At 36.0% G+C, this 13440-nt stretch overlaps 1 protein-coding gene across 1 annotated transcript in view; it reads left to right on the top strand.

Annotated features, from left to right (window-relative positions):
• The window catches only part of ODAD2 (outer dynein arm docking complex subunit 2), an 85321-nt gene that overhangs the window by 34274 nt on the left and 37607 nt on the right, over positions 1-13440 (top strand). Inside the window, exons 12-13 of the mRNA XM_068405620.1 lie at positions 30-272; positions 9590-9704. Coding sequence (XP_068261721.1) covers positions 30-272; positions 9590-9704 — 358 coding nt within the window. The remainder of the gene's footprint in view (positions 1-29; positions 273-9589; positions 9705-13440) is intronic.

The following is a 13440-nucleotide window of genomic DNA, read 5'->3' as shown; positions in this document are numbered from 1 at the left end:
ACAACTTTGATTTTACTGCTGTCTTTTAGATTTCGGGAATATAAAGCCATAGAAGCTTTGGTAGGACTGCTTACTGATCAGCCTGAAGAAGTCCTTGTAAATATCGTTGGAGCACTGGGAGAATGTTGCCAAGAGCCGATAAATCGAACTATTATCCGTAAATGTGATGGAATACCACCTCTAGTAAAGTTGCTTACCGGAACTGATCAGGCACTACTTGTGAATGTCACCAAAGCAGTGGGAGCTTGTGCAACAGAACCCGAAAATATGATGTAAGCTATTCAAATTCATAGCATTTTAAATATTGAAAACAAAAATTTTTTAGTAATTCAGGCACAAATATACTCAATTGTAATCTGACTTAAAAGGGTATTTTACTTTTTGATTTCCACAGGGCTGTGTGGGTTAGTTACATCCTACTGTAAAATGTGCTATATGTATATAAAAAAAATCATTAAGGAAATATACAGAATGTAAAGCTTTTGCATTTTGGGGAAAATCAGATAAACCTTTATTAAATTGATTTTTATTAAAGTTAAAATTCAAAGTTACAGAGCACCATTTTAAAGCGCTGTATGATAGGTACCTGTTTTGCCTTCTTTTACATCTGTTCTTAAATCATAAATAATAGCCTAAATTAGAGAAAGTAATTCTAAAAGGAAATGTGCACATTTACTGTCATGAAAAATAATTCGAACGTTTTTAAAGCAGAGTATTATTTGTATTTTATCTGTTTTAGCCCTCTCCATCATTCTTTTTATGAACTCAGACTTTTTTTGGATCCTTTTCTCCCCTTATTCCTTTGCAAAACCGAAGAAAAAGACTGTCTTTTTACGGAGAGAGTTGCTGCTCTCTTTGGTTTTGTGATGTAGATTTGTACAACTTACAAAGATCCTTGAGTTTTATGATTAAGTGTTCCAGTTAAATGTTGAGGTCGGCATTTACTTACTGTTCCCTTACAGGGATGTTTACCTCAAGAGTCTTGGCATATTTCCCTCCTTATAGAGAAGAAAGGTCAGAAAGAGAGTTTTATTAAGCTCCTCCTGTTCTGATTTGCATAATTCACTTGATATTCATATAGCAGTGCAGGAAATTCTTTTCCTGAATAGGGCTTTTGTTTTCATGCTTTGGCTGTCACCCAGTGGCAAAAGGCTAGATGGTACACAACTGTAAACATGGGTTGTATGAACAGTTAGCCATGTAGCATAAAAATATAAATAAATGAAATCACTTTCATGACATATCTCACTAAAAATCAGCCTTTAGAGTAATGTATTAACCTAATAGAATTAACATTGTAAATCAACTGAGAAATTTAAATGCCAATAAATATAAATTGATATTTATAAAACCTCAGACATACTCCAATACTCAGGACTGTCACTTGTAGTATCCAGTATGGATAGCTTCATACTGGCATGTGGTCAGTACAAACATGAAAAATAACAAGGTGCTGCTAAAATTGTGATAGAGCAAAGTCCATCTTGTTTTTAAGATGGAGAAAGTGCAGGTTGTTTGGGACAAAATTTTATAGAGTTTGCAAAGAGTGGATAAAGGAATCAAATGTGGAATTTGGTTCATATGAAAAAATTCTCTATTCAAGGTTCTCAACTTTTAAAATGTTTTTAAACATTACTTTAAACATATTTTAAACATATGTTTTTAAACATATTTTAAACATTACAAGTAAGCAAGATCTTAGATCAAGAGGAGAATATAGTTTTTACTACTACAAAAAAAAGGTTACACAGAAATTATTATTATTCGCAAGACTGTGGCATGTACCTGATGTATTGTGCTAGTTAAACTTGTATACTAGGTGAGATAATGCTGCTGTCTTTTTCCAAGGCATGATTCATCCAGGTGTGCATGAATTTGATACCAGTGCAGCAAAATATTTAAAAACAATTCTTAGTTAAAACATTGATACCAGGTGTCCTGGTTTTGCAGGGATAAAATTTATAGAATCACTTTTCTGTTACATTTAGTTTCAGTCTGTGGCCAGCTGTGGTATGGTGATCAAGGCCATTAGCAGTGAAAGCCAGGGCAGCTGAGCCAGGCTGGCCCACAGGTGTATCCTATAACATTCACTATAAAAGGGAAAGCTTGCTCGGGCTGGGGGGAAGAAGGGGTGGCTGTATTCTTTGCTCTATTTTCCCTCTCCTGTATTCTCAGTGGTTGTGATCTTGTCAGCACTCTGTGGGCTGAGTATAACTTTGTGTCTTTTATATTAGTATTGATTTTCTTTTTTTATTAAATCTGTTCAAATTTCAGCCCATGAGTCTCACTCCTTTTCCCAATTCTCTTTCTCAGATGGGGAGGGGTGTTGAGTAATAGAATAACTGGTTATTGTTCAGCCCTGGGTATGGGCTAAATAGAGACACCAGTGCAACTATTCACATGTTTAAATTATTTGTTTGGTTGAGTGCTCTGCCTCTGACAGGGTTAAGAGCACCCCCAGTCCCGCCCCCCCTCATGCCCTGCCCCCCCAGAAAAAAAAAAGAACATCCATTCCAATCCATTCTCCTCCTCTCAGACCAGTATAGCAGGAAGTGAAGTTGTAGCTCCTCATCCAAACTGCTCTCCTCCTTTTTGGGAAGAGTAAGTCACTGAGGACATGAAGGATACATAGTCTGTAGTATCACTTTGTTCCATTTACAGAATTTGGGACTAAACCAATAAGTAGCCTTGTTAGAAACTACTGTGGAGTTCATTCTCTTTCTGTAAACATTTTCTGAAGTTCTTAACCAAAAGAGCACATCTTAAGAAGGATGTGGAGAAATGCCAATATTGCCTTCTAGAAAGAAGCAAAGCAAAGCCACTTGTAGTATGCAAGTATACACAGGTGGTGATGAGAACTTCCTATTGCAGGTTGACACTTAGCTGTTTCTGGTCTTCCTGGTTCATCTGGCTGGATTCCTATTACATTCCTTATTTCCTAATCACTTATTCTGCAGAATGGCTTGACAGGTTCTAGGAGATCAGTTGCTCTCTACTATTAGCTTTTCTCCTGGCAAATTTGTCTGGCAGATCTTGAGGCTTGTGTTCTTTGTCATCTGGTACAGATGAGCACTGTTTAAAGAGTTACTTTTTTGGTTTGGCACTACAGAAACTCTGAAAACTATGATGATTTTTCTGGATTCTACTATCATTGACTTTTGTATGCACTAGAAACCCAGAACAAACAGGAAAATTTAGAGGGAGTATCAAGCCCTCATAAGGATTGAGAATTTTTGGATATATTCTTACATTTCATTAGCTGCATGTGTGTTTAACAAAGTGTGGCTTAGAGACTAAATATTCAGTTGAGCAGTCTTCTATTTTGAATGTGGTTATACTTGCAGTAGTAGGTATGTGGAAACCATACAGACTGAGAGTGGAGCTCATGTAGTTTCTATGAATGGTTCAAGGATATGTAATGAAGAGGATGGGATTAATATAAGAATTAAAATATGATTATGGATTATAAAAAACTGAGAGTGTTCTACGAAGCAGTGCAGTTAACTTCTGAGGGAAATATTGTATGTTTATCATATATTCCATGGAGGAAGCCTGCACTGACAAAGAGAGACTAGTAGATTGGCATAGGTGAATCTACAGTTTCTATATGTCTTTTATATATTTTATCTCTGCCAGGTTTCCTAGTTGATTAACTTCTACAACTACTGAGTGGAAGGTACAATAGTGTTACTTTTCTGCACCAAGCCTTTACTGTAAGAAAGACAACTTCAAGCAATTAAGTGATTTTTATTGACTCTGTTGAGCTATGTAAAATAAAGAACAGCAGCCAGCTTCTCTCTCAGAAAAAAAAAAAAGTTGATTTATCTTAAAAAAAGCATAACTATGTGACTGAACTTCTTTACTATTATGTGGACAGCGTGAAGCTGTTCTCCCTACTCAGTCTGCTGCACAGCCACTGACAGAGATGCTGCTGCACATCTCTTATGTACATGTGTCTTTTTGAGGAACTTTTTACAGGTTATTTTTCTCTTACTAAAAACAGGGTACTAGTGCATATTCTTTAACTCCTGCTAGATTTTCAGTTTTCCTTTTCATTTGAAAACCTATAGACTTCATCTCTAGCATTCAAAACTGAGGGTTTAGTATCTTACAACTAAAATGTAGAATTATTTTAGCCAAACAGATGGAGTTTGAGTCATTGATATATAATACTATTTATCAAAGCAGTCCACAGCAACTAGTGAGAGTTTTAAGAAACATGCTAAATTGTTGTTTCAAAAAAGACAAGATTACATTCTGCCAAAATTAAACCCTGTAATCTTACCAGTGAGCACAATACAGAGTCAGTATAACTTTGTTTATTTACATTTGTATTTGTGGTCTAAATTGGCAGGCAATTAAACTAGACTTCTCAAAAGTTCTGGCAAATAACACTGTAACAGAAGAAGATGATAGATATGACAAACAGATGCCTAGGCTGCGTGCATGCATGTATATTTAAGCAATACATGTTGAAGTTTCTACTGGAAATGTTCAATATTAAGTTTTAATTTGAAAGAGAAGTACTATTTCAGATTAACAGCTTGGCTGCTTTCAGATATATAAAAAACCCCTAAACTTCTAGAATTGTAACTCACGTCTTGCAGACATGTCATGATGTTCAGTGATGTCATGATATCAAGGGTTTTAATTAAATAATGTGAAAAGTCTTTATTAAATAACTGTTGACTGTAAACAGCCAACAAAAGTCATTAAAAAAATTATCTTGTTAAATTATCTGCATTGTTCAAATAGCAAATTCCAATTCACTGTAACCTGAGATTTCCCAGAGGCTGTCCTAGACACTCCAGTAATCTCTGAATGAGTTTAGGTCACAGAATCACAGAATCAACCAGGTTGGAAGAGACCTCAGGGATCAGCGAGTCCAACAGTTGCCCTGACACCACCCTGTCAACTAGACCATGGCACTAAGTGTCATGTCCAGTCTTTTCTTAAACACATCCAGAGATGGTGACTCCACCACCTCCCTGGGCAGCCCAATGTCTAATGACCCTTTCTGAGAAGAAATTCTTCCTAATGTCCAACCTGAACCTCCTCTGGCGAAGCTTGAGGCTGTGTCCTCTTGTCCTATCGCTAGTTGCCCGGGAGAAGAGGCCAACTCCCACTTCACTACAACCTCCCTTCAGGTAGTTGTAGACTGCAATAAGGTCACCTCGGAGCCTCCTCTTCTCCAGGCTAAACAACCCCAGCTCCCTCAGCCGTTCCTCATAGGACAGACCCTCCAGACCCTTCACCATCTTGGTTGCCCTCCTCTGGACTCGCTCCAACACCTCAACATCTTTCTTGAAGTGCGGGGCCCAGAACTGAACACAGTACTCAAGATGCGGCCTCACCAGTGCCGAGTACAGAGGGATGATCACTTCCCTAGACCGGCTGGCTACACTATTCCTAATAGAGGCCAGGATGCCGTTGGCCTTCTTGGCCACCTGGGCACACTGCTGGCTCATGTTTAGCCGGCTGTCGATCAGCACCCCCAGGTCTCTTTCCACCGGGCCGCTTTCTAACCACTCTTCCCCCAGCCTGTAGAGCTGCATGGGGTTGTTGTGGCCGAAGTGTAAGACCCGGCACTTGTTCTTGTTGAACCTCATGCCGTTGGTCTCGGCCCATCTATCTAACCTGTCCAAATCCCTCTGTAGGGCCTTCCTACCCTCCAGCAGATCGACACTGCCACCCAGCTTGGTGTCATCTGCAAATTTACTGAGGGTGCACTCAATCCCTACATCTAGATCATCTATAAAGATATTGAACAGCACTGGCCCCAGAACTGAGCCCTGGGGAACACCACTAGTGACCGGCCGCCAGCTGGACTTTGCCCCATTCACCACCACTCTCTGGGCTCGGCCATCCAGCCAGTTTTTAACCCATTTAAGAGTCCACCCATCCAAGCCCCGGGCAGCCATTTTGTCCAGGAGGATGCTGTGGGAGACAGTGTCGAATGCCTTACTGAAGTCTAGATAGACTACAATTGCATTAAAATTATTTGCCCCTAAGACATATTCTATATACACCATATATCAGCTTTTCTCTGTGGAAACCAGAAAGATGTTTTGCTCATACACCTTGCAGTTGCTTTTTTGTAGGAGTGATGTCAGCCACATACCCCTCCATCTCTGCTCTAATCATGTCTGGCCAGCACAGAAGTACATGATAGGAGTCCCTCCTCACTCCAGCTGTTTCTACTGCCACAACTACTTTTGGCTATTTTGAGGAGTGGAATAATTTAGACCTTGTTCTAAATTGTATCAGTGATAAATTAAGAACAGTCTATGACAAGGCACAGAGCTTTGAACCAGAAGAGGTGGCTGCTGGCCATCTTGGTCCAAGTCTATTGTGAGATGCCTCTGCTGTATTAAGGTATAGAGCAACAGTAGTTCAGAATCTCGGCTCTTGCTTCTGAACTCTGCATATTTATATATTGTTATGTACTTATAGTGAAGCACCAGACAGCAATTACCTGTAATAAAGTTTACATTTCTATTTTGGGTGACTTTCATGCACGTTAAGATTTTGACTATTAATAGTGTTCTATACATTAGATACATGACATACATGTAGTTCAGCTATTCTATAAAGTAGTTAAATATTTGAGCTTTAAAATATTAGATATTAAGATTTTTTATATCAACTAAATATCGTATTATTTCAGCTTTTATGAGATTCCCTTCAGCTTTCAAAGGAAATGTTCTTCATCTTTCTGCATCTTTATTAAAAGAACTGTCCTTTAACAGTCCTGTGAATGGTTGTTTAATACAGGTTTAACTGTAGTTTAATTTTATCATTATAATGTCAACAAATTATTATATATCATTTAAGTGACTGTAACCACAGAATGACTAATGTACTAGCTATGGATGAATACAGAATTGAATGCCACCCAAAGTAAATTTTAAGGTATGTTTGCTTGTATTTATTGTGGTAAGTAGCTTTATTACAGCATCCTGCTAATAATGTTACAGTAAATTTTGGGAAGAAAATTAGATATAAAAGCTATATACAAAAGCAAATCAGAATATTGTTTAGTGTAATGCCATCAGAGCTGAAATATACAAGATTACAGATCTATTTGCCCATCTTTTTCTTTGTTTATTTGTAAAAAAAACTAAATGTGCGGTTTTTTGTCCACTTAAAAAAGGAATTTTCACATAGAAAGGAAAATAATGTATAAGCACTTTTATAGAGGAAACGCTTTTCAGGGCCATTTCTTTTAGTGTTCCCTTTGCTTTTATAGCAGATATGCTCGTTTAACACCCAGTTTCTTCATCTGCTACATTGTGCAGTTAAGCCATAGAAAGATAAAAAATTGAACTGAGAAAGGATTAGTCACTTGTTTAGCAATGCTTTCTTTAATTGGCAAATACATGTTCTCAGCAAGATGAAAATAAAAGGGTTTGTGCTTATATGATGATTACACGATGATAATTCTGCCAGGATAAGAATTTAAGAGCATCGTTCTTGTATGTAGAGTTCTTTTCATTTGAGTTAATCTAGTGTAACTGAGAGAAAGCAGTAATCAGTGATGAACAATGTACTTTGGAGATTTGTTTGTTTTGTCTGTACTGTTTTTTGGTTTGATTTTATACATGTTGAATGGATGAAGAGCTGTCCTGAGCTGTTCTGTTGGGTGTAAGACAACTGGTCTTTCTGGTCTTCAAGCAAAAGACAAAACTCTTTAGAAAATGAACCATAGAGTGACACTAGTTTACCTTGAAAAGATGAAGACAAGAAAACTGAAAAGAAAATGAAAGTAAACTTTAAATTGAAAAGGAGGCTTTCAAAAAAATAGAAAGGAAAGATAAATCAGCCTAGAGGTTGTCTTTTTAAGTGTGGTGGAAAAAGCTGAGCTCAGTGTTTGGCTTCTATCTCTTGATTTTTATATACTGGTTGGAGCTGGATCATTTATATTTAGCCCCTCTTGGGAGGAAGTACCTCCTGTTGGTAAATGGTCAGCACTCTGCTTGACTAGAAGAAAGATTCATGGGTTCTTTTTTAATTAATTCTGCTACAGGAAAAAAATCCGTGTGCTTTCTGAAATGACAGGAAAGTAATGTTAAAATTGCTTAAAAGTGTTGGGAGTTTGGAGGGATTTAAAAGCTTGTTTTGAAGCTTTTACTTAAGTCATCCTTACTATGTTGAACATATATATGTAATTGTGTAGTTTGTGATCATGCTGTTTTATTTTGATGTGTTACGATTTCTGAATTTGTCCTTTGAATTATTATTTTCTTGCAATTGATTTGGATTTGAGTATGTAAAATAAGCTGTATTAAAATTAGCAGAACTTAAATAATTTACAGTGTCTCAGCCATAGCTTTGTGCAAAAAAGTATTATTTTGAAAAAATAGTTGTTTAACCAGTTTGCATAAAAGCATTATGACTAAAATCCTTGGTTATTTTAGACAGAGTTTATGTCCGTAATTATTTTTTCTGCGTGAAATTATGGTAGGAATAAATACAAAGCTGATTTTATAATTAGCTTAAAAATTTCCTGGCAAACCTATATATTATGAACACAAAGAGCTGTTTTATGTGTTGTTTTTAAGCACAATCCGTATTTAAATTTCTCTTGTATTTACAATTAAAGATGTAGACTAATTTTATACAACTGAATTTTTACTTCTGAGGTTAGAAAATGAAGGTATATTTGCTTTTCTTTATCTTCAGCTCATCTGCTTTGGGTTTAACATATCTTTTTGAAAAAAGGCATGTTTGTAAAGGCTATTAAGTTTGACCTTCCTTTCCATTTAAGGTATTCACTGGACCCTAATGTGAAGTTATGATCCCCAAGCCTGATTGATATGTAAACATAACACAAATGGTGTAGAGATGATTCTGATGATAATTCATTTTTCAGCTAGTCACGAAGATACTTTGATTACAGTGTATTTAAGTAATTATAACATAGTGTTCAGTGTTAGTCTTGTTGGTAAGGAACACATGGGAAACAAGTTACACATTATTCGTGCCCAACAAAGGATGCACTGTGGTGTGACCATTTTAATTTCTAATGCTAGATTAGAAACATAGTATTTTAAAATATGCCATAGAGTAAGGTAAATACATTAAGCATAGACTGAATAAAAAGTTAAGTACATAGTTTTGGGCATAAATATTTGTTTTGGAAAGTATTTGTTACTATATGAAAGAAGCCAGTATGCTTGAATTGAGATTTCACTTTGCATGCAGACCATTAAAAAGTCACATGCTTGTTTTCACATTTATGAGAGTTCTGGGTATAGTGTAGTTTACTTTATCTTCTATAAGCATTTTGAGTGACAGTGCTGCAAAAAAAGTAAACAGCATTAATGAGATTTAGTTAGAAAGCATATTCTGTCTTTACATCATTTATTCACACTCATCTGCTGTAGTAAGCAATGTTTACTGACTATGTTGATGGCAATTAGCTGACAATAAAACACGAGCACTTACATAAAGCAAACAGTATGTTAAAGAAAATCATACCAATATTTATTAAAGCAGTGTTCCAAACAAACTGATATGATCTAAAATTTAACATTGTCTGCTCCATAATTACTTATCTCTTTTTTTTTTTTGTCTGTTTCTGCAATAGGATAATTGATCGTCTAGATGGAGTTCGTTTGTTGTGGTCATTGTTGAAAAATCCTAATCCAGATGTTCAAGCAAGTGCAGCTTGGGCTATTTGTCCTTGCGTTGAAAATGCTAAGGTAAGAAAGTATTTAAAGTAATAGTGTTGTTATATATATACTCACATATAATTTTTATATTTGAATGATTTCCAGCAATACTTTGCTGTTTGCTACTTACACTCTCTTTAATTCATTCTGTTAACTGCTTAAAAAATTTGGTGTATTCACTTCTCAAAAGTGAATAGTCCTTCATCTCAAACTCATTATAGCATTCTGTTTTCCTTTACAGTACTTACTGTATTTGGAAAATATATTTTAATAACTTATCAGGACCTAGACTTTTCCCAAATAAAGCATGCTGAAAATCTGACAATACTGAAAACAGAAAGCTTCTACTCACAGGCTATGAATAGCACAGGTAGTTGTAGTTGTTCTCCACTATGAGGTACTTCAGCTATGTTCTCAAGAGACCATCATTTGGTTTCAGAGCATATTTCAGACTCGGTGCCAATGTAATCCTTAGATTTTCTGCTCAGACTGCCAACGAAAAGTGCCCGTTGTGAATAGTGGTTGTTGTGCAGGTCAGTTGTGCACAGAAGACTGAGCTATTCATTTATTTCATCTCAGTTTCCAAACAGAGGTAAAATGGTGAGTATAAGCTGTAAGTCATCTTCAGTGAGTTCTTACCACTGACCTGTGGTAAAATAAATGGGGAAGGTTTTGTTTCCCATTAGAAGTTTCCTGGAATACTAATTAGACTTTTATCCTTATACTTTTGCAGTAATATCTTCCATTTCTAATTTACCTCCATATTTAATGCAGCTTTTGCATCTTCTCTCTACTGTACCACAAATATATATCCTTCTACATATCATTTGAGATCCTGACCATGTAAAGAATGGAAATTCCTTCAAGTCCTAGATATCCTTACATCCTTTGCAGGCAGTGTTTCCTGTTTGAAACTGATCCCTGTATGGTTGCTATTAATTTATATAGACAGATGAATATAGATACAGATACATGGATGAAAGTATTGTGAGAGCATTTGGTTTTGATTTTTATAACTTAAGCATTTTCTATTTCTTCACAATGATTTCTACAATGGCAGCTTGCTTACCATTTTTCAAGCATGCTGGTTATCTTGAATTATCTTTCCAACTTCTTTTTAAGCATATACACTCTAGTATAATAAAGTTTTTTGTTACCTAATGGTGAGATGTATACATGTCTCATCTGTCAACATATGACTATACCTGCCTCTCTCTCGAACAATATTGCTAGAACTGAATGTTAAAATATTACTTTGTCTCAGAACTGAGGTAATAGCTATTATGTGTAAGACTCTGCAACCTGTAGTGCCGGAGTAGAACTGCACATGGCTAGAGCTTCCACTAAAAGCACGTTTTCAGAAACTAAGGGGATAGAGGACAGCTACTGAAATCATAGACTACATGGATTTCTTTCTTGTTTTTTTTTTCCCTGGGTATCTGATGAGTGTAAGCTATGTACATCCTTAGTGTAGCCATCCTCCTTTCATCTCTCTTGGCTGCCTGCCCAAATGCTAATCTGTGACCCCACAAAGAGTTCTTTGTGTGAGATTGAGGCAGAGTGGCACACTGAAACAAACCTACTAATAATACCCTTTCCTCTGACACTGAATGGAAAGAAATATGTATAAAGCAGCGATTATAGACACACTGTGGAAGTGCAGTAACTATTTCTATCTAAACAAAATTTTTATTTTTTTGTTCAAAGTTAATAATATTCAACAATTTACACAATCTTCCAAGAAGCACAGTTTGGTTTATGCAGTGCTTAATTCAAAAGCAGTAATAAGTGTATAACTTCAAAAAGATTATGTGCATTCTGGCTTTTCCAAGCCTGTGCTTGGGACTGCAAACCATGCTTCAAATAGCTGTGAGCCTAGAATCTGGATTTGTTTGCTTTTTGTGTTCTTTTGTGGAAGCTGTAGTGGTTCTCTTCTGTAGTGTGGAGGTTCATAGATTAAATAGAACTTGTTAATAGTATCAGAAATGAATTTTTATAACAATGTAGTGCAGCATCCATTTTTCTGCATAGACATTTTCTGTAAATACAACTTAAAGGTTATTTTATGTAATATTTATAAAATCTTAGAAACTAATCTATCATATTGATAGGGCTGTTATTTTTATAGTATATGAGTACATGATTATCTCCCATGCACTTACTCTCACCGTAATCTGTTTAAGATGAGAAGGTCTACCATTTCTGTTTTACCATTAGGGGGATAAGAGTCACAGAAGGACGAGACTTGAATTCTCAAGATGTTTAGGTGCTAGCAAGTTTTGAGCTTTTGAGTCTTAACTAGTTTGCCTGCTGTTAGATAGAAAGTTAATTGCAAAGGGAGCAGAATCCAAGTTCCCTTAACCCTAGATTATATATTACAGCTGTTACATTATGGTAGCTGGTTCAGAGTACTTCCCATAGAATAGAATTGTATCAGGATGATATAGCTAAGTGATATTGTTTGTTACAGCAATATGATGTAGGTCAGTGATATTTGGTCCATGACAGATCTAAGACTTTTTAAACAGAGGATATAAATTGTACACTGTAGTACATAAACTATTACAGCTCTGACAGCCATAATATTGGTTTGGTATCGGTCATCAATTCTGTATGCCAGCATTAATTCTAAATATTTTTAGCCTTAAGAATTTCTTGTAGAGTGAAGATCTTACAGGTAGGCTGGCAGCAATATAATTTGGGTGGTAGAACTCTCCTGAGAAAATTTGCATAGCACCTGTGAGTGCTACTTGTGAGTCTTAGACAAATATCTCATTATTTTGGATAAATTAGTTGATACATTTCTTTAAAATAAAAGACTTAAAGAGACAAGAATGTAATTTATTCAAAGGAATAATCTTAATAGAAGCAGATTCTTATTAATTAGTTCCTTACTTCCAAAAGGAAGCGTTACTACTGCAGGCACATTGGTAATGACAAAGTGTAAGTGCACTGTCCAAGAAACACAAATTATAATGAAAAATGGCTAAGAAAAGTCTACTCAAATCTGTTGATGTTGGAACAGCAATATTTGGTTATGATGCTTCTTTGAAAAACAGTATTTATAGTGTTCTCCCAAAGTACATCAGTCCAAACAGAAAAATCTAGAGAAACTCTACAAAGATGTTATTTGGGCTATTATAAAATTCATCCAAAGGCATTGTGCCAATAAGAGGAACGCTGCCAGCTTGAGTTTGTATGAAAATACCTATTTCCTCATAGAGTAACCTTTAAATAGTATTCTTGAAATTAAAAAAAAAAAAAAGAAAAAAAGTTGTAGAAGTTGTTTTCCATCCTCATATTCAGTAGAGTTTTGGATGCAAATATTAGAATAGGAATGGTAACGTCAGGCCTCACCCTTTCCTCTGTCCTTTGTCTGTGCTTGCGTATCAGCTTTCAACTTGCCAAGTTTCAGTTTTAGCCTTTGTTATAGCTACAACTATAAAGGCTTTCTTAAAGAGCTTCAGGAAGCCAGCTATGTACAAAGTCTGTCAAAATAATTTAAGTAAACAGTCTGAAACTGGGGATTTGAGGGAAGAGAGAGGGAGAGTTATTCTATTTTCTTAAAGTGTACTTGTAAAATGACATCTCACACTTTTCTGATAAAGCATGATTCGCCTGCCCCCCCACCTGCCCCCCCCAAGTTATTGCATTCCTTTCAGCTCTGCAGTGGAATTTCATGGGTATGATGAAGGATGATCAGCCATCTAAACTTGTCTGTGTATTTCCTACAAATGGGGAAAGGGAATGTCCATGCTGACACAAA

Source organism: Nyctibius grandis, chromosome 7 (assembly GCF_013368605.1).
Source record: "Nyctibius grandis isolate bNycGra1 chromosome 7, bNycGra1.pri, whole genome shotgun sequence".
NCBI lineage: Eukaryota > Metazoa > Chordata > Aves > Nyctibiiformes > Nyctibiidae > Nyctibius > Nyctibius grandis.
This window is presented reverse-complemented; position numbering and strand designations above follow the sequence as displayed.